This window comes from Leopardus geoffroyi, chromosome C1, assembly GCF_018350155.1.
Source record: "Leopardus geoffroyi isolate Oge1 chromosome C1, O.geoffroyi_Oge1_pat1.0, whole genome shotgun sequence".
Lineage (NCBI taxonomy): Eukaryota > Metazoa > Chordata > Mammalia > Carnivora > Felidae > Leopardus > Leopardus geoffroyi.
The window spans coordinates 127032718-127054540 of NC_059328.1; the positions used below are offsets into that span (position 1 = coordinate 127032718).

Consider the following 21823-nt stretch of genomic DNA (forward strand, 5'->3'; position numbering starts at 1 on the left):
TGCCCCCAGAGAAGAGGTCTTTGATATGTGGAGAAAAGAGTTCTTTTTGCTTATCCCCAAGTCATGTACAACTTGCTCCAGGAGCATGTATGAAGCTGTCTGCCATGGGGCTGGAGGCAGAAGATGGTAGTTGTTACTTTGGTAACAGTTGCAACTGACTGAAATTAACCAAAATTTACTGTCCAGTAAATTTTCACCAAAATTTTTACCACAATTTACTGTCCAACTTCCTGTGGAAGTTGCAAGTCTTCAATATAATTCAGTTACAAAATTATGACATTGGACAGATTCTGTGAGTGCCAATTAATGTCTCGGTGGAAAGACAGATTCCTGATGATTCCTACTCGGCCATTTTCCCAGAATCCTCTACAATCCATTTTTAGTTAAGTTTTACACACAGTGAGAGATATGAATTGAGCTGCTGTTTTTGCTTTTCCTCTCTCTCTCTCTTTCCCTCTCCCTCTGTCTGTTTTTGCATAAGGATATCTAATTGTTCCAGGAACATTTGGTGAAAAGACACCTTTGTACATAGAAGTGCTTTGCATCTTTCTAAAAAATCAGTTGACTACACAGATCCCTGACTGGTGAACATATGGGACATTTGGGGGAGAGTGGAGTGATTAGAGAGGGCATGGAAACTCCCTTTCCCCATACCTTGCCCTACACATTTCTTTGATGTGGCTATTCCTGAGCACTGAGGACAAAACTGGAATTTCTGGCAAGGCTAAGAAGCACCAGGAAAGAAAATTAATGACAAAGGGTTAAGGGCCCAGAGAGGAGTCTGATCCTTGAGACTCCATGCATCCTGACCAGACCCTGACATCTGCCCCGAAGTAGATGTTAAGGTTAACCTCACAATATAAATCCTAACATGGATGACCAATCCTAGAAAAAATTTTAAAAGGCCTAGAAGGAAACAATTAGAGGAAAGAAACAAATTTAACAAAATCTGGCAGTAGAATTTAAGGACTACCAGAAAGTAAGATTTAATGTGCAACCTTCAGTTCACCATCTCTTTTTTCACAAGTTCCAAAAAGATGCTACATAAAGAAAACATTGTATGTCTCCCAAGAAAAAGCTTATGAGGTATTGAAGAGAAAATCTCTTCTCCTTAGAGCTTACTCTTAAGACAACTTAATTCCAATAAATCGGACCATAAATGCAAACTGGGACCCAGGTAACCACACAAAGGACAATTTGAGACAACGTGGATGACTCTCATGAGGCAGTTGGTGGTTTTCAATATCTAGAAAAAATATTCTGTCTTTGCAAACAGGGCTCAACAGACATAGTATAGAAGAGTTCAAATTATCAGTCAACTAAGGGAAAGGTTAAGGCTGTAAAAAGGAGTGACAGTGGGGAAAAAAAGGAGAAAATGAAAAACAGCAGGAAAAAGGAGATGAAGTAGAGGCACCAAAACTGGAATCACAGTCCTGGTTGGAGGTAGGATGCATCGTATAGTAAAAAGATCCTGGGATAGAAGTCAGATGACCAACGTTTGAATTCTGAGTTCTGCACCTTTTAGTTACATAATGTTGGACCCATTGCTTAATATTTTAATCCTTATTATTCCCATCTGTAAAATGGGAAAATTACACCTTTTACAAAGGATTATGTAAAGAATGAAATATGAACATATGTGAATCAAACATACAAAGAAATTATTCAAATACATTTGCCATATATGTGAGGCTCTACTTCTAGATTTTCTGTCCTATTCCACTGACCTACATGCCTCCACTTTGTTGATGACTATACACAAAACTAGTGTGAATTTCCCAACTTCTTTCTTTTTCAAAGATGTGTTAGCTATCTTTTGCCTTTGCATATGGATTTTACACTTAAAATGCAAATTTCTAGAAAAATCCTTCTGGAAATTGTATTATTTGCATTGAATCAATACAACAATTTGAGAAGAATGGTCATTTCAAAAATGTGGCTCTTCTAGTCCATGAACATGGTATTCTACTTCACTTATTTGGATCTTTCTTTTATTCCTTCTTTAACATTTTGTAGTTTTTATATGTTTAACTTTATTTAAAAAATAGCCAAACTGTTTTTATAAAGATGGTTATAGCATTTTGCTTTTCCACTACAATATATGAGCACTTAACAACAAACAACTTTGACAAATGATAGAAATGGGCAAAATTTAGAAAACTCCATTCTTATATTAAATAATGATACACAATAAGCATAATCCAATGTGTAGTTCTGGCTGTGTCAACTAACAAGAATATACAGGCTACAAAGGGGAACCAATCTAATGTAAACACACCAGAAAAAGAAAGTACAGTGGGGAAGATCTATTATAGGAATACAGACTGAAAAAACTGGAAATATTCAGAGTATAAAGAGATAATGACTATGAGAGATTACAGAAATGGTAAAGAATAACAGACCAGGTAAACAGAACATAAACTTGTTCCACAAATCCTGCAATATTATGTTGCTCTGAGACTCAAGTAAGGTATCATCACAAAAAGAGCAGAATGTATATTACAAAGTAAGTAATCAAGCTGCAGATAAAAGGAATCATCAAACTGTAATTTTTTCCCACCCTAACCATAGTCAGTTGATGGGATGAAAGATATGGAAAATCCTTCAGGAAGATATGGAGAATTTATTTCTTCAATCCAGTCAGACAGTTGGGTATGGGGATGTTTCCCATTCAATGAACTGACTTTTGAGATAAAAAAACTTTGGGAACCCAGTGTTCTGAGACATAATATCCTGCTCAGAAGACCATACATGCTCATCAGTGTAACTGGATACCTGAGTGCTCTAAACTTCAAACTGTAGGAAAAAGTAAGAAGTTGCTGTTTCATTTAAGGGAATATAAGAATTCAGATGCAGTGAGCCATGTGCATGGGACAGATGGCTTCTCAGGAGTATACTCATCTCCTGTTAGTAGAGTTCTTTGAGCTCTGTAAAATAGCAGATTCTGAAGCACTAGGAACCAGTTCAGTGAAAAGAAGCCCAAATGTGCATAAGAAAATCACAGAGATGGAAATAATGTCTCATGTTTCTATAGCAGAGCAAATATTAAGATGTATTTGAATTATCAAATAGTGGTCAGGACCAAAAGAAGCCGAATTAACTGAGGCAAACTATTCACCTAAACAAGGTACACCTATAACTCAGTTATAGAGATAAGCCAACATATGAATCCAAGAACTATTTTTCTTGCTATTTAGATACATTTGAGAGCAAATTAAAAATCTATCCAGATCTATGAAAATGTATTACTTCATGAAATATCTCAAAGTTGTAATATGACTTCACAGCTCTTATGTAACCCTGAGTTAGAATTGTGAATATCCTAAGTGTAAGCTTCTTTTTAATTTTAATTTTATTTTTGAGAGAGAGAGAGAGAGAGAGAGAGAGACAGAGACAGAGTGTGAGCAGGGGAAGGGCAGAGAGAGGGGGAGATACAGAATCCAAAGCAGGCTCCAGGCTCCAAATTGTCAGCACAGAGCCCGATGCAGGGCTTGAACTCACAAACCGCGAGATCATGACCTGAGCTGAAGTCAGACGCTTAACCGACTGAGCCACCCAGGGGCACCATCCTAAGTGTAAGCTTCTTGATGGCAAGGACAATGTGTTTGTATTCCTGTCACCTAGTATAATGTCTGACATACAACAAGTAGTTTATAAATTAATGAAGAAGTGAATAATGAATATCCCACGGTTTTTTTTTTCCATACCTTTTTTAAAAAATTCAAAGTTGATTTATCTATTTTTGAGGGGAAGGAGGGGCAGAGAGGGAGAGAGATAGAAAATCCCAAGCAGGGTCCACACTGTCAGCACTGAGCCCAATGTGGGGACTCAAACTCACAAAACCTGAGGTCATTCCTGAGCTGAAATCAACAGTTGGTTGCTTCACCGACTTAGCCACACAGGCGCCCCCCACTCCCCAAGTCTTGAGAATAAATATGCATGAGCAAGCAAAAACTAAAGCAATAACTGGAGCTTGTGGAGGGACACATAATTAAGCTTGGCAAATTAATTATATTTATCAATTCTTTCTACGGAAAACCTTCTAACACGAGAAGAAAGGAATTTAAGCTATTAAACAACACGACCAAAGAGAATGAGAGAAAAGAAAGTAATGGGTAAGGAATTTCAAACAATTTTTGGAAAAGAGAAAGTATGTAGAGGGTACATTCTCGTTAAAAGATGGTGAGTGAACATCTACATTTATCCTCAATCAAAATGAGTACAAAACAATATGAATATGCTAACTCATCAGGGCAAAGATAATGCCAACAAAACAAAATAAAACAAAAAACAAAAAACGAAAAAACCCAAACCACAACAGTCAACAATGTGAACATATTCTAGAAGTAGAAAAATAGATGAAGATGCTAACAAGACTGAGAAAACAAAATATTAACAACTTAAAAAAGGCTGTCCACAATTAAAAGCATCAGATACCTTAGGAGTGGAAGTATGAGATAGTAGCTAAAACCAGAACAATGGTTGAAAGTCTGTATAAGGAATGCTTAAATGTCCAGATCCTCTAGTCATTCTCATCCCAACCCACAAGACCATAGTTTTATTGTATAAAGAAACTGAATCAGGGTTCAAACCTAAAAAAAAAAAAAAACAATAATAGAAGGTGGGGAGAGGTGCCATATGAAAACAAGACAGGCTGAGATAAAGTCTACATACTGAGGATTAAGAATATTATTCTGCTTCCCTTGTTTATGACACAAAGATGGTAGCTAAGTTTAAACCTCCACAGACAGCAGAAGAGTGGAGGATACCTTTTTCCCTTAAAAAGTTTAAAAGGTCATGGGGTGCCTGGGTGGCTCAGTTGGTTAAGCATCTGACTTCAGCTCAGGTCATGATCTCGCGGTCTATGGGTTTGAGCCCCACATCAGCCTCTGTGCTGACAGCTCAGAGCCTGGAGCCTGCTTCAGATTCTGTGTCTTCTTCTCTCTCTGCCCCTCCCACACTCACATCCTGTTTCGCTCTGTCTTTCAAAAATAAATAAACGTTAAAAAAATTTTTTTTTAAAAAGTTTAAAAGGTCACAGAAAGACACATATCAACATATTAATGTCCACATATTAACATTTGGGGATTTCCCAGTGAAAAGCTCATACTTTTCTAGTCAAAAAGCTCTTCTAATCAACTAGTCAACTTTTTACATTTTCTTTTTTTTTTTAATTTATTTTGAGAGAGGGAGCATGTGTGTGCACATGTGTATGAGTGGGGGAGGGGCAGAAAGACGGAAAGAGAAAATCCCAAGCAGCCTCTGTGCTGTCAGTGCAGATCCCAACGTGGGGTTCAAACTCACAAACCCTGAGATCAAGACCTGACTTGAAATCAAGAGTCGACTGAATCTTAACTGACTGAGCCCCCAGGGTGCCCTAACTTTTTACATTTTCAATCTTAAATATGAATGGACTTTCAAATATCGACAGACACTGAAGAAAGCATCCAATATGAACAACAGAGAGGAAAACAAAATGAAAAAGAAATTCAGAGTAAACATACAATGCAGCAAACAGAATAAAAGTTAAAAACAAAAAATAAAATAAAACCAAAAAACCTCAGCAGCAACAAGCACCCTAAAACAGTAAATTCCTTTCACATGAACATTTAGAGGCCATGGTAGGGTTGATATTTTCCTTGTTTCAATGTTGTTGTGTTTCAGGAAATAGAGGCCCAAGGAGATAGAGAAAGGTGGGGGGGACAGCGGGTTGGTGGAATAGTCAGAACACACAGAGTATTTATCAATTAAGTTTGTCATCTTCTATGATGTGGTTTGTGGCACCCCCAAACAATGACAACAGTAACATCAAGGATCTCTGATCAAAGATCACCATAATCAAATATGATTATAATGAAACATTTTGAAATATTGTAGGAATTACCAAAATGTGACACAGAGACATGAAGTGAGCAAGTGCTGGTAAAAAATGGCACTGATACATTTACATGACATAGGTTGCCCAAAATCTTCAATTTGTAAAAAATATACTGTGAAGCACAAAAAAGCAAAGCACAATAAAATGAGGCTAGAACAATAGTGGCTATGAGTTGGTAAATACTGAAGCTGATAAAAGAGTACATGGGGATTCATTATACTATTGTCTACTTTTGTACATATTGAATTTTTTCCATAATAAAATATTAAAAAGAAGACCAGAAAATAAGGAAAAAACAAAAGCTGGGGAATCAGGAACTTGAGAATGCAATAGAGCAGAATGGATGACAGGTGTGCACCATATCCAAAGAAAAAGCAGTTGAAATTAAAGTAAAACAGAGGTCTGTGGAAAGGGGACCTCCAGGAATATGAAAAAAATACATACATATATATTTTATGTGCTTGTATGACATTTTGGAAGTTGACAGATCTGTTGGAATCTTTGAATACAAATTATGATGGTTTTATTGAAAAACAAAAGATTGAAAAAAGGAAATAATTATAATATAAAAAGTTGACCAAGAAAGAAGCAGTCTACTACTTAATCTTTTAGAGAACAATATTTAATTTATTTAGCCCATGGTGAATCCTAGAGACACAGATAGTGAATTACCAGATAATTCAAACACTGGAAAGAGAGTGGAAGAAAAATGGTGACAAGAGGTGTTTAAATTACTGCTCTTTTACTTTTTAGTTTTGTGATTTGGACAAGGGACTTCTTCCAAATCTGTTTACTCATCTATGAAATGGAATCATTTTAGTATCATCATTCTTAAGAGAACTGTTGAAAGATTTAAAGCTAATATATCTAAAATATATGCCTTATATATAAAATGTAATATGCAGCTAATAAAAATGACATATTTTAGTTACTGATTGGAGAGATATTCTAACAATAATGTTCAATAAAAAATCATAGTACAGAAGACTATATATAATATGGCCCTAATTAAATAAAATTGCCTACCTATTCATCTCCATTTCTCACTCTTTCTCCTTCTGTCTCGACCTCTGACCTCTTATTGACCTAAGTAAAGAAGTTATCTAAAGAGAAAGTTATCAAAACACACTTAGTAATGGTTATTTCTACATAGTGAGAATTTAGTTAATTTTTACTTATTTAAAAATTTTTTCTGGGGCGCCTGGGTGGCGCAGTCGGTTAGGCTTCCGACTTCAGCCAGGTCACGATCTCGCGGTCCGTGAGTTCGAGCCCCGCATCAGGCTCTGGGCTGATGGCTCAGAGCCTGGAGCCTGTTTCCGATTCTGTGTCTCCCTCTCTCTGCCCCTCCCCCGTTCGTGCTCTGTCTCTCTCTGTCCCAAAAATAAATAAACGTTGAAAAAAAAAAATTAAAAAAAAAAAAAATTTTTTTTCTTGTTTGATTTGTTACAATGATCATTTTTCCAAAGCAATACAAGATCTTTAAATTAGTAAAAGCAAAGGAAAATAAAACAACTTAAAAAGACAAGATTAAAGCATGGGGTAAAGTGATGCTGATTGAAATTAGCAGATGACAGCATTACATGTAGGCTATAGAGAAAAATGAAAACAATTTACTTGTTAGTATACTTGGATTATAGCATTTTTCTTTCTGGTTTTATTTTATAGTATTATACTTTTTTTCATATATATGTATGTCTATTTTATAAGTTCTTACTCATATTAAGCCAAAATCTACCTCCCTTTTAAGTTTCATTTCTTGATAATAGTTTTGCCCCCTGAGGCCACAAAGACAAAAGTCTAATTCCTTTCAAACATGACAGATCTTTAAATATTTAAAGACTTGTTCCCCCTAAGCCTTCTCTTTTTCAAATTCCTATAGGCTTCATAAGATCAAGCACTATGTCTTATTCATCTTTGTATTGCCGGCAGGTCTGAAATAATGTCTTAAATATAGTAGGCAATCAATAACACAGGCATTTGTAGAGATGAATATGAAATACTCTCACTATTCTGGTCACCCTTTCCCAGCTATGTTTTCATTTGTTAACATACTTCCTATAATATAACTTTTAGTCCCCTCTCAGTTCCTCATGCTCCTTATCTCCAATGACCTTTCTAAAACTCTACTCCAACCATTCCAGTTCTACCTGGTAAATTCAGACATTCCACTCTGTAATGCCCCACTTTCTGGTCCAGTTGTTCACTTATACCCACTGTATCTTCACTATCACATCAGGACCTTTCCGACAATTGACCACACTACTTTCACTATATCCACAACATCCTTCCTGTCTTCATGCCTTTCCTCACCTTGCATGGATTTCCCAGTCCATACATCAACTTTGCTCTTATTAACATCACATAATTTCCTTGTCCCACAGTCCACCTGTCACAAGCTGGTTAAAAAAAAAAAAAAAAATCTTGGATAGATCCAACCAAAAGACTTTTCTAAGACTGTACCCACACTACTAGGTGTTGCTGGGGAAATTGTACCTTTGCCAGAATACCAGTTCCACAACAAATCTAAAATTGCTGTTCTCAAATGGATACTCAGTGTGCTGCAGTCAATTATGCCACACTAATCTCATTATCTCACTCCCCTTTCAGCAATATTTCACACTGTGTAGACATCCATCAACATTCGCCCCTCTATTTTTCCATTTCTCTAAGCACATAACTGTCTTTCCCGTTTCCAAAAAAACTAAACTCATCATCTTCTTGCCACCCTAAAAAACATAGATATTCTCAATAATACCATGTAGCCATAAAAAAGGACGAAGTTATTTACACATACGAAGAAAAAGAACAAATAAGTGAACCTCTGCTTAGGTCCATAAGGACAAAATAAAAAACAATGCAGATGTTTATACTGTGTAGCATCTGTGTAAAAAATACGTATCTGTTGGATGCCTGGGTGGTTCAGTCGGTTGAGCATTTGACTTCAGCTCAGGTTATAATCTTGAGGTTTGTGGGTTCAAGCCCCACATCAGGCTCTGTGCTGACAGTGCAGAGCCTGCTTGGAGCTCTCTCTCTCTCTGCTCCTCCCCCCCTCAAAATAAATAAACTTAAAAAATATGAATTTGCTTGAAAATGCACACAAGTTCTATGAAAAAATTAAAAACAACGTATAGTTTCCAGAAAAAAGTGAGTGAAAATATTTTTCAAAATACATACTCTTATATAGATTTAGAAGTTTGAACAATGTGAAAGTGTGGTCTTAAAGTGATGTCCAAACCAGACTTGTACATCTTGTCATGTATGTGCCTTTCATGCTTTAAAACCCCACACTGAGGAGGCTAGCAGGCAGAGGGAATGGGGAGTTATTGTTTAATGTTTGGGATGATGAGTGAGTTCTGGAGATAGATGGTGGTGATGTACGCACAACATGAATGTACTTAATATAACTGAACTATAAACTTAAAAATGGTTAAAATGGTAAATTTTCTCATGTATATTTCACTGTAATAAAAAAAAACTCTTGCAATACTAACAAATAAAAAACATAAAACACCTTCCAGTGCCTTCTTACTGCTATTCTGATGAAGAAGACCCCATATAATACACCCGTAACTAACTCCATTCTGTCTTGAGACTCTATTTTATTAGCTTAAAAATATTCATATGACCTGGCCTACTTTTAGTTCCTCAAAGGCTTAGTAGTCTCTTTTGCTCTCAGACTTAGCACATAAAATTTCTCTTCCTGGAATGCAAATAATATCACTTACTCACAGGATGCCCTTTCTGTCCTTTGTGACGTGAATGTTCACTCTGTTAAACTTTGCCATAATATCCTTTACTTCCCTTTTATGACACTCACCACAACTGTTATTATCTGGTTAGTGTTTGTTTGACTTGAGACCTCAGTGAAGGTTGGAACCATGTAGGTGTTGTTCTGTAATGCATATCTGATGCCTAACACATAGCATTGCAAATAACAGATACCCTATAAATATTTTTTGAATGAATGGGTTAATTCAAAATTAAACCCACTCCAGATATAGTCTAATCAATGAGTGGAGTAGAACCATCCCTTACCCGGAATGTTAATCTGAATAGTATGTCTCAGTATTACCTTATTTTTACCAGTTATGACAGACCGGTGGCTTCAGCTTAGCCTATGTTTATTCAAAACCAGAAGTCTTTTTGAACTAAACTAGTGATAACAGGTGAGGATTTCTCAAATCCTTTCCACACAAAGCAGACTTTCTAAGCATAAGTGCAAAATTTGTCCTATTAATTTTTATCTAATTATTTTTCAAACTTATCTCTGCCATCCAGTATATTCACCATTTCTCTCAGATTTTAGCCATTTGCAAATGGAATAAACCTGACCTCTATTTAGCTCATAGATAAGAACATTAAATGTGACAGTGCTGAGGACAAAATACAGTGCAATTCCATATGAGACATTTCTTGAAGCTGGCAAGACCTATTAATTAACACTTGTGGAAAATGGCTACAAATACCTTTAATATGTATTGACATCCAGCATTTTCTCTCTCATAAAAATTTAGGCAACTATTTCTCCTAAGAGGTAGAAATGGCACAAAATATCAGCAGTAATGAAAGTTTAGAAAATTTGATAGATTTTCATAAAAATATGCTGAGATATTCTTAACCTTTAAGCATGACATCAGGGAGGACAAATTTGTCTTCCCATAGTGTGCCTTTTGAAGGTGGCTGCAGATAACAGAATGCTTCGCTGGATTATATATGTGTCCCCTTTTTCTGTGTAAAAGAACATTTATTAAAGTTGCCATTTCTGAGGTCTTTCTTACTGCCAGGAAAAGTGAAAAAAAAAAAAGCAAGATGAAGTCAGATACAGCGCAAGCCATTTAATGTTGCCAGGTGCCTAGAAAGTGACAGAGTGTGACTGGGTGATCTGTTAAAGTCTTTCCTAGCTCTAATGTGCTAATGGTTGATGACTGAATGTGCCGCCTATCCAAATCATATTTGTATTTATAGCTTCCCTTAACTATAATGCAGTACAGTGAATGATGTAAGAGATTGTGCATATGGGATGTTCTGGTTGAGTAATACTTTCTCTGTGCCTCTCAAGTCAAACCAGGTAGCTAGACTTCTCATCTCCAAACCACATTTGCATTAGTATACTTCTGTTTGTGATCTCATATGTATCTAATAAACTTTATCAAGATTAAGTTGTATTTTTGCTCAAGCTTCATTTAACTTAATTTGAATACAGCCATGATATTTCAAATATAAAATATGGGTCTAGAACTGAATATCTAACCATAATGTGCTTTCTGCACAATTATAGTGTGAAAATGACATCTTTATGAAATCGAAACATTATGGACAAAATTTAACATTCCAAACTAACTTAAAATGCCAGGAAATGCCTTGATCTGAATCATAGTTTATGATACCATACTGGTTTCAAGGTAAAGAAGTAAAGGAATAACATAAAATTTTTGAAATGGAATCTGGAAGAAAATGTCTTTTGAGAAGCAGAGTAATAATCTTGAAGTGGCTTTCTCTAGTAAATAGGAAATAGAACAAAATCTCCCCAATCATAAAGCATTTCCAAAATGTCATTTTTTCTTTGCAACATCATATATATTAATAATCAAGAAAGGGCCAGTTATACACTTCTGTTCTCATATGACAAATCCTAATCAGAAAAGATGAAATTCTCTGACTCTAGGATTTCTTGGTCCCCTAAAGATAAATCCAATTAATATGTTTGTTTTATGTAAGCAAACTTTTGGCATTTATAGTCTGCAATAATTGTGACTAATAGCTTCCTAACAATATGTAGCATCATGTCTATTTGGCATTATATCTTAAAATTATTTATTATTATTTATGTATAGAAAGACATGATGACATGTTCTAGTCACAGGACTAGAATAATCTTGAAATTCATATGGAACCACAAAGGACCTCGAATAGCCAAAGGAGTCTGGAGAAAAAAGAACCAAATTTCAAGATACAGTACAAAGATATAGTATTCAAAGAGTATGGCAGTGGCACAAAAATAGACACTTAGATTAACGGAACAGAGTAGAGAGCTCAGAAATAAACCCACACTTATACAGTCAATTAGTTTACAACAAAGGGGGCAAGAATATATGAGAGGGCTAAAGACAGTCTTTTCAATAAATGGTATTGTGAAAACTGGACAGCTACAAGCCAAAAAAAAAAAAAAAAAAAAAAAGAAACTGGACCACTTCCTTATACAATATACAAAAATAAAATCAAAATGGATTAAAGACCTAAATGTGAGACCTGAAACCATACAACTCCTAGAAGAAACATAAACAGTAATCTCTGAGACATCACCCTTAGCAATGTATTCATGGATGTGACTCCTAAGGGCAAGGGGAAAAAAAGCAAAAATGAACTATTCAGACTACACCAAAATAAAAACCTTTTGGAAAGCAAAGGAAACCATTAACAAAACAAAAAAGCAACCTATGAACAGAGAAAGATATTTGCAAATGATATATCTGATAAGGAGTTAATATACAAGACATAGAAAGGACTTAAAAAACTCAACACTGGAAAAGCAAACAATCTGATTAAAAAATGGGTGGAGGATCTGAATAGACATTTTCCCAAAGAAGACATACAGATGGCCAATAGACAGATGAAAAGATGCTCAATTAACACTGCTAATCATCAGGGAAATGCAATTCTCCAAATCATATTTGTATGATTCTCCAAATGATTTGATTCTCCAAATCCTATTTGTATTTACAGCTTCCTCTAAATATAACCCAATCAGAATGGCTAGTAGCAAAAGATAAGTGTTGGCGAGGATGTGGATAAAAGGAATCCCTTGTGCACTGTGACTGGGAATGTAAAATAGTGTAATCACTATGGAAAATAATATGGAGCCTCCTAAAAAAATTAACAAGAGAAATACCATATGATCCAGTAATTCCACTACTGGGTATTTACCCAAAGAAAACAAAAACACTAATTCAGAAGATATATGTATCCCTATGTTTATAGTAGCATTATTTACAATAGCCAAATTGGAAGCAACCCAAGTGTCCACTGATAGATGAAAGGATAAAGAAGATATGGTATATAAACACAAAAAAATAATCATCAGTCATAAAAAGGAATGCTATTTTGGCATTTATGGCAACATGGATGAACCTAAAGGGTATTATGCTTAGTGAAATAAGTCAGACAGACAAAGACAAATGCCATATGGTTTAACTTATATGTGGAATCTAAAAAACAAAACAAATGAACAAACAAACAGACAAAGCAAGTTCTTAAATACAGGGAATAGACCAGTAGTTGCCAGAGGGGGAGTGGGTGGGGATCTGGGTGAAATAAGTGAAGGGGATTAAGAAGTACAATATTCCAGTTACAGAATAAAACATGGAGATGAAAAGTACAGTACAGGGAATATAGTCAATAACATAATAATATTGTATGGTGACAGATGGTGACTACACCTCTTGTGGTGAACACTGTACAGAATTGTTAAATTACTATGCTGTACAACTAAAATTAATATATCACTGTATGTCAACTATACTTCAATAATTAAAAATTAATTATCATAATCAATGATTTATGCTGAATTTTATCAAGTTACATCTCAGCATAAATGGAGATGATATAATGAAGTTTTTCCTTTTCATTATTAACATGACTATATTAATACATTTTCTAAAATTAAACTATATTTGCTGATATGAATCCCATTTGCATATGGCTAACATACTAGGTATTTTAAGAAATTTCTGGTTTATACTAATATTGAAGATTCCTACATTTACAATCTTAAGTAAAAATAGGTGTGTGTGTGTGTGTGTGTATGATACTGTGTGACAGTATCAGTGTTCATCTGACTTCATACAGTTTGGAAGGGCTCTTTCTATCTCTGTTCTCTACAGTCCTTTAAAAAGCACCAGAACACCATGACTACATAGGGTTATTTAAAAAACTTGTAGAAGGATAAAGGAAAACACACACACACACACACACACACACACACACAGAAAAAATGTACAGGACTAAGGGACTTGTATCACAAAGAGCTGATTTCTATAACATATAAGATTTCCAGTATATCAGTAAAAAAAAAAAAAAACCCAGCCAGTAAGTTTAGTAGAATAAAAGGTAAAAAACATAAACACAACAAAAAGGAAAAAAGTACAAATGACTCTTACGTGTATGAAAAAATGCTCAATTGCATTTAGTAACATGAGAAGACAAATGTGTATAACAACTACCATCACATTTCATCAGCAATATGAAATAATTTCTATTTGAACATGGTGGCAAGGTGTGGGGAAACAGACAATCTTACTGCTGGTGGGAATATAAATTGGTATAACTATGGTGGAGCATAGTTTGAAAAAATGTAAAAAATATACAAATACATTGTACCAGCAACTCCTCCTCTATAAATTTATCTTGCAGACTTACTGCTATGTGTGTGACATGAAATATTAAAATAGCTTATAATTATTGAGTACTCACTACATGCCACTCACTGTTCAAGCCTTATAAATATTAGCTAATGTAAGTCTCCTAATAACTCTTTGAGCCAGGAATAATTATTTTCTCTTTTTAGAGCTAAAGATGCTAAGGTATGGGGAGGTAAAGTTACTTTTGTAAAATGAAACATGGTAAGTACTGGATAGGAATATAAAAGACAGGTGGCCCAGTTCTAGTTTTGCATGCTCTTTGCCAATACAAAGAGAGGCTCTTTGCCTCTCAAAATGTGCAAGGGTATTCACTGCTGTATTGGACCCAACAGCTATTTACCACAAAGGACTATTAATGGTAGACTAAATAAATTATAGTGCATTTAACAAAAAGAGGGGCACCTGGGTGGCTCAGTTGCTTAAGTGTCAGACTTCAGCTCAGGTCATGATCTCATGTCACGTGGGTTCAGGCTCTGCAACGGCCTCTGTGCTGACACCTCAGAGCCTGGAGCCTGCTTTGGATTTTGTGTCGCCCTCTCTGCCCCTCCCCAACTCGTGTTCTGTCTCTCTCTCTCAAAAATAAATAAACTAAAAAAATAAACTAAAAACAAAAGAGAGCAAAAAGAATGTCAAAGCCCTTTTAAGAACTCATATAGAAAGCTCTCTAACACATACTAGGTGAAAACAGCAAACAGCACACAATGTGTACATTATACTACTATATATTTATATATATACTTATATATTTATATATATGCATATAAATGACATGAAATGATATTATACATACAGAATCATAAGTACTTTTTTTTTTTTAATGTTTATTTATTTTTGAGACAGAGAGAGACAGAGCATGAGTGGGGGGAGGGTCAGAGAGAGAAGGAGACACAGAATCGGAAGCAGGCTCCAGGCTCCGAGCTGTCAGCACAGAGCCTGATGCAGGGCTTGAACTTGTGAACCACAAGATCATGACATGAGCCGAAGTCGGACACTTAACCGACTGAGCCACCCAGGTGCCCCAATCATATGTACTTTTTAATGCATGGAGTATTTCCAGAAGGATACACAATAAATCGCCAACAGTGGTTACCTGGGAACGGAAATGGTTGGCTGGGGCATGAGTGGAATGGGAACTTACTTTTCACTTTTGTAGACTGTATACACTTATCCAGTCAATACAAATAAATAATTTCAAAAATAAAATAAATGGGAGGTAAATTAGAATAAAGAAAAACTGTCATTACCTACTTCTTTTATTTATTTTATACATAGGTCTTCCACAAAAGATTTTACTTGAAGAAATTATTCCATAACCACAAAAGTTCGAAAAACACTGGAATAAAGAATGACTAATGAAACCTTAATGTTCACAGTAAGTATATGAGGATTAAAATTAATAGGAAGTAGTTTTTCATACCTCATATGGGCATTACAGTATCTTTTGGCATACTCGGTCCATGTTCCAAATTTTTGTGGAAAGAGAGCTTCAATCTGCATGAAAAGCTGTAACAACACAAGTGCTCTCAATATGTTGCAACATTTTGAAGTAAATATTATTACTATGATAAATCCAGTTAACAAAATAATAAAAAAAAGAGAAGAGAAAATCTACCTCTTCTTTCTCAAGCCTCCTCCTCCCCCTTCACCCACCCATCTCTGCCATCCTATTCTTCAGGGATAAAACTGCTATCCTTTTCTCTAACGTACATTTATATATTTTGTATGCCTACATAAGGATATGTATACAATAAAACCTTGATTGTGAGTAACTTGTGCTGCGAATGTTCTGCAAGATGAGCAAATATTTCTAATAAATTTTAACTTGATAAATGAGCAATTTCTTGCAATACCAATAGTATATGATGCTGAACGTCACATGATCACAACTGAGCCAATGGTTCTTCTCTCTCTCCCTGAGAGATTGTGGGTGATCGTCTCCCATGCTAGGATGCTTGGTCTCAGGCCATGGTGTTTGGCAGAAATCAACGATTTTTCAGAACACTGGAAGGCGCTAGTATATTTTTGTCACTTCAAAGCACCTATGGACAGTCCTTTGCTTTTCCATACAAGAGTAAGCTTAGGAATCCTTTGCTTCATTCTAGGTCATACTGCCTGCAGATACAGACCCTTTTCTCTGCTGCCTTCTTGCCAGTTATATTAAATACAGTATATGACAAGAGTTTACTAACACTGTACTGTAGTCAACATCCATCAGTAATAGTGAAAGTCATCCTACACAATAACCCTCATCTCTTGTCTCCCTCACACCAGCCACGAAGGTTTTCAAAGGTAAACGCAAGTTCATTTGTTTATTTTTCTTTATATTTTGCATTTTAAAATTATTCTGTTATATTACATTATTGTAATAATTTTTATATGAATATTCTTATGTCTTGGAATGTATCATCTGAATTTCCATTATTTCTTATAGGGAAACTCACTTTGAAATACAAGTGCTTTGGATTACAAACATGTTTCTGGAATGAATTATGCTGGCAAACCAAGGTTTTACTGTATATTCTCTTTTATTCACACGAAGCTCATCATATTATACATACACAACTAGAATTTTGTCCCCTAAAACATGTCTTAGACTTTATCAAAGTACATATACATCTATTTGTGCTTAGTTTTAAAAATTAACTAAACAAAGTATTACCATAATAAAGCATTGTTTAAAGGCCCATGGCACTCATTCCTACGTAGAAGTACTGTAAAATATTTAAACAGTCTCCTGATCATGGACATATAGGCTGTTTCTAGCTTTTATACAGTTATAAAAGTTAATAACATCATGTAAGTCTATGTATGTGTATGTGTGCATATATAAACATATGCAGGTGTAGGTATACGTATCTACAACATCTATCAATAATTTATCTATTCACTTACCTATCTATCTATCCATCCATCTACCCAACCATCCACTATCCACCAATCTGCATCTCCATTAGATGAGACTGTAGAATATATTTTTAGAAATGCAATAGGTGGGTTTAAGGTATGTGCTTTTTAAAGTTTGACGGATGTTACTGTGTTACACTGTAAAATGCAGGTCCCAATTTATATTCTCATCAATAATATGACATCTTTCATTTTTATAACTTTGATAGGCTACACATAGTAATGTCTTTTATTTTAGTATGTTTTTTAAAATTAGCAGCTTCATTGAGAAATAATTCATATATCACTTTTATTGTTCATACTTTTACAGTGTATAATTCACTGGCTCTTCATATATTCACAAAATGCCTCAATGACCACTATCTAATTCTGTAATATTTTTATCACTATAGAAAGGAAGCCCATACCCATTACTAGTCATTTTCTATTCTCCCTCTCCCTAATCCTGGCAATCACCAATCTGATTCCTATTTCCATTAATTCGCCTTTCTTGATATTTCACATAAATAGAATCATACAGTATGTAGCCTCTGTGTCTGACTTCGTTCACTTAGCATAGTGCTTTCAAGGCTCACCCATGTTGTAGAATGTATCAGTACTTCATCCTCTTTATGGCTGCATTTTCATTATCCATTCATCAGTTATGGACACTGGCTTCTTACTACTTTCTGGATATTACAAATAATGCTACTATGAACATCTGTATCTATATAATTTTTTGTGAATATATGTTTTCAGTTTTCTTGTGTATATACTTAAAAATGGAATTGCTAGGTCTCATGGTAACTCTGGTTTTAACTTTCTAAGTAATTGACAACAAGTTTCCCAAGGAGTAAAATTTATAGCAGTATATGTCTACGTTAAAAAAGAAGAACAATCTCAAATCAATAACCTAATTTTCTACCTTAAGACATTGGGAAAGAAAGAGTAAACTAAACAGAAAACAGCAGGAATATATAATAAAGACTAGAATGCAAATAAACAAGATAGAGAATGGAAAAACAACAGAAAAAAAAAATCAATGAAACCAAATACTGGTTTTTGGAAAGACTGAGATATTGAGAAAATTTTAGCTAGACTACCCAAATTAAAAAAAGAGAGAGAAGACTCAAGTTACTAAAATCCAAAATAAAAGAGGGGACATTACTACCAACCTCATAAGGAAGAAAGGGAATACTACGAACAAATGTACACTAATAAGTTAGATTACTCAGATAAAATGCAAAAATGCCTAGAAAGACAAAGAGTATCAAACTGACTCAAGAAGAAATACACAATCTAAACAGACATATATTCAGTGAAGAGAATGAATCATTAATTTAAGAAATACCCACAAAGGAAAACTCAAGCTCAGATGGCTTCACTGCTAAACTCTACCAAATATTTAAAAACAAATACCAATGGTTCATAAACAACTCTAAAAAACAGAAAAGGAGAGAATACTTCCCAACTCATTCAATGAAACCAGTATTGCTTTGATAACAAAACTAAAGATATAACAGGAAAACTATAGATCAATATCTCTTCTGAATAAACACACAAAAATCATTAACAAAATAAAGCAAACTGAATCCAGCAACAAATAAAAGGATGATAACACAGTCAAGTGAGATTTATCATGGAATGCAAGGTTGGTTTAACATCTGAAATCAATTAACATAATACACCTTACCAATAGCTATCTCCCAGTCTTGGCTTACTAATCAGATCACAATTGCTACTTATGTTAAGTGCTTACCATGTGCCAGGACACACAGCAAGATACTTTCAAACTAGTATTTCCTTTAATTCTTACAACTACAAGACAAAAAGCACATTGTTTTCTATGACTCAGTGTTCATTAATAGAAAGGACTTCTCTAGGTTACAGTGACCCTTACAGACTCATAAGAATTTCATCCATCATTTCTTTTTTAATTACTCCATGCTCTACTTGGCTCTAAGAATAGTAAGGCTAAATGGGGTATCAAACAAATACCTTATTCCTCCATTCTAAGTAATTACCCTATCTAATCTGAACATAAGTACTAGTTTCTCTCTATCTTTCCAACCATGGATTTTGAAGTAAAAGAGAAATAGAAAGAAGTTCTGTAATGCAATACAAAAGATATAAAATAGATTAAAATCCAATCCCAAGGAGCTTAAAATGTAAAACAACAAACTGGATAAGTAAAGATTAAAACCATATCAGAACCACAATAAATGTGGTGACTATTACAACTTTACACTAAATATGAAAACCTTATGCCAAAAGTAAAAACTATTTTTTTATATACATGTGCAAGCACAGGAAAGGTTCACATATAAATAGAGAAGACAGTCATAGTAAAAGATGTATTTAATCATTAATAGCCATCTAGAAGTTCCCAAAGTATTCTTCTAGCATTTGAAGCAACTAATTTAAAATTAAACACTGCAAAATAGGTGAATGATACATATTTTTAAAGCCAAAGTATAAGGATTCTAATACCTCTTCAGGCCTTCCCAAGGCTGGAGTTCCTGTAAGAAGAATGGCTCGTTTGGCTGTCTGTACTATTGGCAGTAAAATCTTGCTGCGGGTTGCATTCCTGGACTTCATGTAGTGTGATTCATCCACTATAACAACTTTGAAATTCTGATTATTCAATGCACATATCAAAGTCTCTGCATCTGTGGTTAAAAGACCATAACCTAGAATTGTCACTTTGCTTGTAGATATTCTCCTAGGGAAAAAAAAATCCATATATTTAAAAATATTTCAGTAACCAATTTATCATAAACAATACAACTCTTTGGGAAGAAATTCAGAGGAAATAAAGAAAAATACTGCTGAAACTCAATTTCTCTTAAGATTTTAGAGTTTTCAGATATGACAAGCGAGAATGCAAAATTTAAAATTTTGGTTAACCAAAACCAAATTTTTGGGTAAATTGTCTTTGGAAGATTTTGACATCTACCAAGCCACATGTTACTAGGATTAGGACATTACTTCTGAGAATATTTGCTTCCAGACATCTAGAATCGTGGATAAAGTGGATACTCAAATATTAGTTGAATCTTTATTGAAGCCTTCCCACAGAGAAGACAGCAAGCAGCATTTTTCAGCCCAGGTGGTAGTGGGATTTTGAAGACACTACTTAGTATTGAAGGGCTGTCCAGTGCACAGCAGGGCATTTCATATTCCTAGACTGTCCCACTAAGACCAGCAGAGTCCTTGAAACCATGACAACAAAAATTCCCAGCCATGGGGTGATGAAGTATGGGAAAGGAGAGAGGGTACCACTTTATACAGAGTAACACGGGGCTCAAGAGATCTCTAACTTTTGGACTATGTAATTATTCATACATCTATATTATTATTCACCACACTATAACGAAATTTTTCATTTACATATTTATCTCCTTTGCTAATTAATGAGGACAAAGAAATATGTCTTATTCATCTTTGTATATGCAGTGTTATGCTCCTAGTGAGTTTGGAGAATTAAATAGTTAGACAAATAAATGAAAAAACAATAAAATACATTACTTTAGCATTTTCTATAACATCAGTGAAAAAATACAGGACAGTCAGTCTTCTGCAGTTCTCTACCCTCTAAGAGAAAAGGCAGAGCTCCTAAATATTACAATAAAACAATACAACAATTGCATTTAAAAAATGTTTTATTTTTAAAATTTTAATTCCAGTGTAGTTAACATATAGTGTTATATTAGTTGTATTCAGTTGTGTACAATATAGTGATTCAACAATTCCTAGTGAGTACTCACCTAGTGAGTATCAAGATAAGTTCTACTCTTCTTTTTAATTTTTTTTTTTTACATTTATTTTTGAGAGACAGCGCGAGCAGGAGAGGGGCAGAGAGAGAGGGAGGCACAGAATCAGAAGCAGGCTCCAGGCTCTGAGCTGTGAGCACAGAGCCCGACGTGGGGCTCGAACCCACGAACCGTGAGATCATGACCTGAGCCGAAGTCGGATGCTCAACCAACTGAGCCACCCAGGCGCCCCGATAAGTTCTACTCTTAATCCCCTTCACCTATTTTACCCACCCACCCTATCTACCTCCCCTCTGGTAACCATCTGTTCATTGTCTATAGTTAAGAGTCAGTTTCTTGGTTTGTCTCTCTTTTTTTTTTTTTATTCCTTTGTTCATCTGTTTCCACATATGAGTGAGATGGTATGTTTTTTGTGTTCTGACTGGCTTATATCACTTAATATTATACTAACTATATACAGGTTGGTGCAAATGCCAAGATTTCATTCTTTTTTAAGTTTTTTAAAATTTATTTTGAGAGAGAGACAGAGAGAGAGAGAGAGAGAGAGAGACAGAGAGAGAGAGAGAGAAAGTACAAGTAGGGGAGTAACAGAGAGAGGGAGAGAGAATCCGAAGAAGACGGATGCATAGCTCAATCTCACAACCATGAGATCATAATCTGAGCCCACATAAAGAGTCAGATGCTTAACTGAGCCACTCAAGCACCCCTTCATTCTTTTGTTATGGCTGAATAGTATCCCATTCATCAATGGGATATCCATCCATCAATGGACAATAGGCTGATTCCATAATTTGGCTATTGTAAAAAAATGCTGCAATAAACATAGATACATATATCCTTTTGAATCAGTGTTTTCATATTCTTACAGTAAA

The 21823-nt window shown here is 34.9% G+C and overlaps 1 protein-coding gene across 5 annotated transcripts in view; it reads right to left on the reverse strand.

Annotated features, from left to right (window-relative positions):
- ZRANB3 (zinc finger RANBP2-type containing 3) overlaps positions 1 to 21823 on the reverse strand; it is a 304410-nt gene that overhangs the window by 97134 nt on the left and 185453 nt on the right. For all 5 annotated transcript variants that reach the window (XM_045479592.1, XM_045479595.1, XM_045479591.1 and 2 more), the window contains 2 exons: positions 19669 to 19900; positions 15713 to 15798 (listed from right to left, as the gene is read on the reverse strand). In XM_045479592.1, coding sequence (XP_045335548.1) covers positions 15713 to 15798; positions 19669 to 19900 — 318 coding nt within the window. The remainder of the gene's footprint in view (positions 1 to 15712; positions 15799 to 19668; positions 19901 to 21823) is intronic.